The sequence below is a fragment of the Rhincodon typus genome, chromosome 42, assembly GCF_021869965.1.
Source record: "Rhincodon typus isolate 14 chromosome 42, sRhiTyp1.1, whole genome shotgun sequence".
Classification (NCBI taxonomy): domain Eukaryota; kingdom Metazoa; phylum Chordata; class Chondrichthyes; order Orectolobiformes; family Rhincodontidae; genus Rhincodon; species Rhincodon typus.
Window position 1 is genome coordinate 12,994 of NC_063373.1, and position 1,907 is coordinate 14,900.

At 60.4% G+C, this 1,907-nt stretch overlaps 1 protein-coding gene across 1 annotated transcript in view; it reads left to right on the top strand.

Moving 5' to 3' along the window:
• The window catches only part of LOC125487609 (Y+L amino acid transporter 2-like), an 18,039-nt gene that overhangs the window by 12,305 nt on the left and 3,827 nt on the right, over positions 1-1,907 (top strand). The window contains 2 exon segments of the mRNA XM_048619456.1: positions 172-332; positions 1,141-1,151. Of these exon segments, the coding sequence (XP_048475413.1) occupies positions 172-332; positions 1,141-1,151 (172 nt within the window).

Genomic DNA, 1,907 nt, shown 5'->3' on the forward strand with positions numbered 1-1,907 from the left:
TGTAGAGGAAGCTTTACTCTGTATCTAACCCTGTGCTGTCCCTGTCCCTGGGAGTGTTTGATGGGGGGGCGGTGTAGAGGAAGCTTTACGCTGTATCTAACCCCGTGCTGTCCCTGGGGAGTGTGTGATTGGTGGGGGGTTGGGGGGGAGAGTGTAGAGGGAGCTTTCTCCTGTGGCTAAGTGCTGCGATTCGCCGCTGTTCCCTCAGAAACCTTCCAATGGCGATCGGAGTCTCGATGCCGATTGTCACCGTTATCTATATCCTGACCAATGTGGCCTATTACACAGTCCTGGATTTCCACGAGATCCTGGCTAGCGACGCAGTCGCTGTGGTGGGTACTTGGGGGCCGGGGGTTGGGGGTGTCTCTCGTCCCGTAACACTGACCCCCACCCCCCACCACCAACTCCCCACCTCTCTGTCCAGCGTTTCAGCACCAGAATTCCCAACTGGTCCACGCTGTCCCGGTTTGTCCCGTTCCCCCCTCCCCCATGCCATCTAACCGTGCCAGCCGGGCTGCCGTGCGCGATGCCAAAGCCATTTCTGAAGCCCACGCAGACACCGTCTCCCTCTCTGCCTTCGTCTATCCTCTCGGCCCCTCAAATCCCAGCCACGTCGACCCGTCCCCATTTCAGTCCCTGCCTTCCCAAATGCGCATAAATCCTTTCCCTCCAACGTCTTGCCCTATAGTTGCCCCACCGTTCTGTAGTTCCCTCACTGCCTTCCCTTAGACTTTGGCATCACCTTTGCCAAACTCCAGTCTCCTGGCACCCCCAACCCCAATAACCCCTGCGGCTGTGGGTGGCATCAATAGCTCAGCGAGGGGCCCAGCCATTTCTTCCGCAGCTTCCCGCGGAGTTGGAGGGTAGCCCTGATCAGGGGGATTTTTTCCGAGACATCGCTGTTCCTTTCCGCCCCGAATTCCCTCGCTTCCTCACCACAAAATGTTCCTCGAGGATCTCACCCATCTCCTGCGGACGGGGCCCCTGACCGTGGCTCTGGGTGGTGTCGCCCTCCCCTCCCTAATTGCCCTAATTGGGCAGGCAGTCAGCCTATGCCAACCCTGTTTGCCCCAACTCTCTCTCCACTCCCCCACGCTGTGAATGGTGCCAGCCTTTCTACCGTCCTGGGCCTTATCTGAGACCTTTCTAAAGTCCGTGTCGGTGATATCCCTCCGACCCCACCTTCACCTCCCCCTCCTGGTCCCTCCTTCGAAAACTGGGAAGCCCACAACTCAGCGAGATGGGGCCTGGAGTCACGTGTAGAGGTGCTAAGCGTGAGGTGGATTCCGGGAACGGGTCCGCTCCCCCTTCGGGAAAGCTCCGTCTCGTGCTGAGCCCCTCCCCCCCACACTCCCAACCCACGCCCCGACGGTGTGGAAGCAGGTCGGTCGGCCCATTGAGTCTGCACTGGCCCTCCGAAGAGCACCCTACCCCATGGCTAACCCTGTCCGAGCTACAACATGCCCCTGGCACGCCATGGGCAATTTAGGCACGGCCAATCCAACATAAGCTGTGCATCTTTGGATTGCTGGGGGGGTGGGGGGTTGGTGAGGGATTGGGGTAAACTGGAGCACACCCACCCAGACACGGGGAGAACTCCGCACAGAGAGCCACCCGAGGCTGGAATCGATGCAAAATGTCCTCCCCCCCCCTCCTCCGCCAAAGCCCTGTCCCACCATCGACAAGGCACAAGGCAGGAGGGGGAGGGAATACCCCCCACTTACCCCCGGAGTGGGGGCAGCTCCGACAACACTCGAGAAGCTCGGCACCGTCCAGGGACAAAGCAGCCCCCCTCCCCCCTACCGGCTCGATGGGCACCACATCCACCAATATCCGCCCCCTTCCCAACCCAGCACCGCTCAGGCACAGTCGCAGCAGTGTGTACCATCTACAAGATGCCCTGCAGA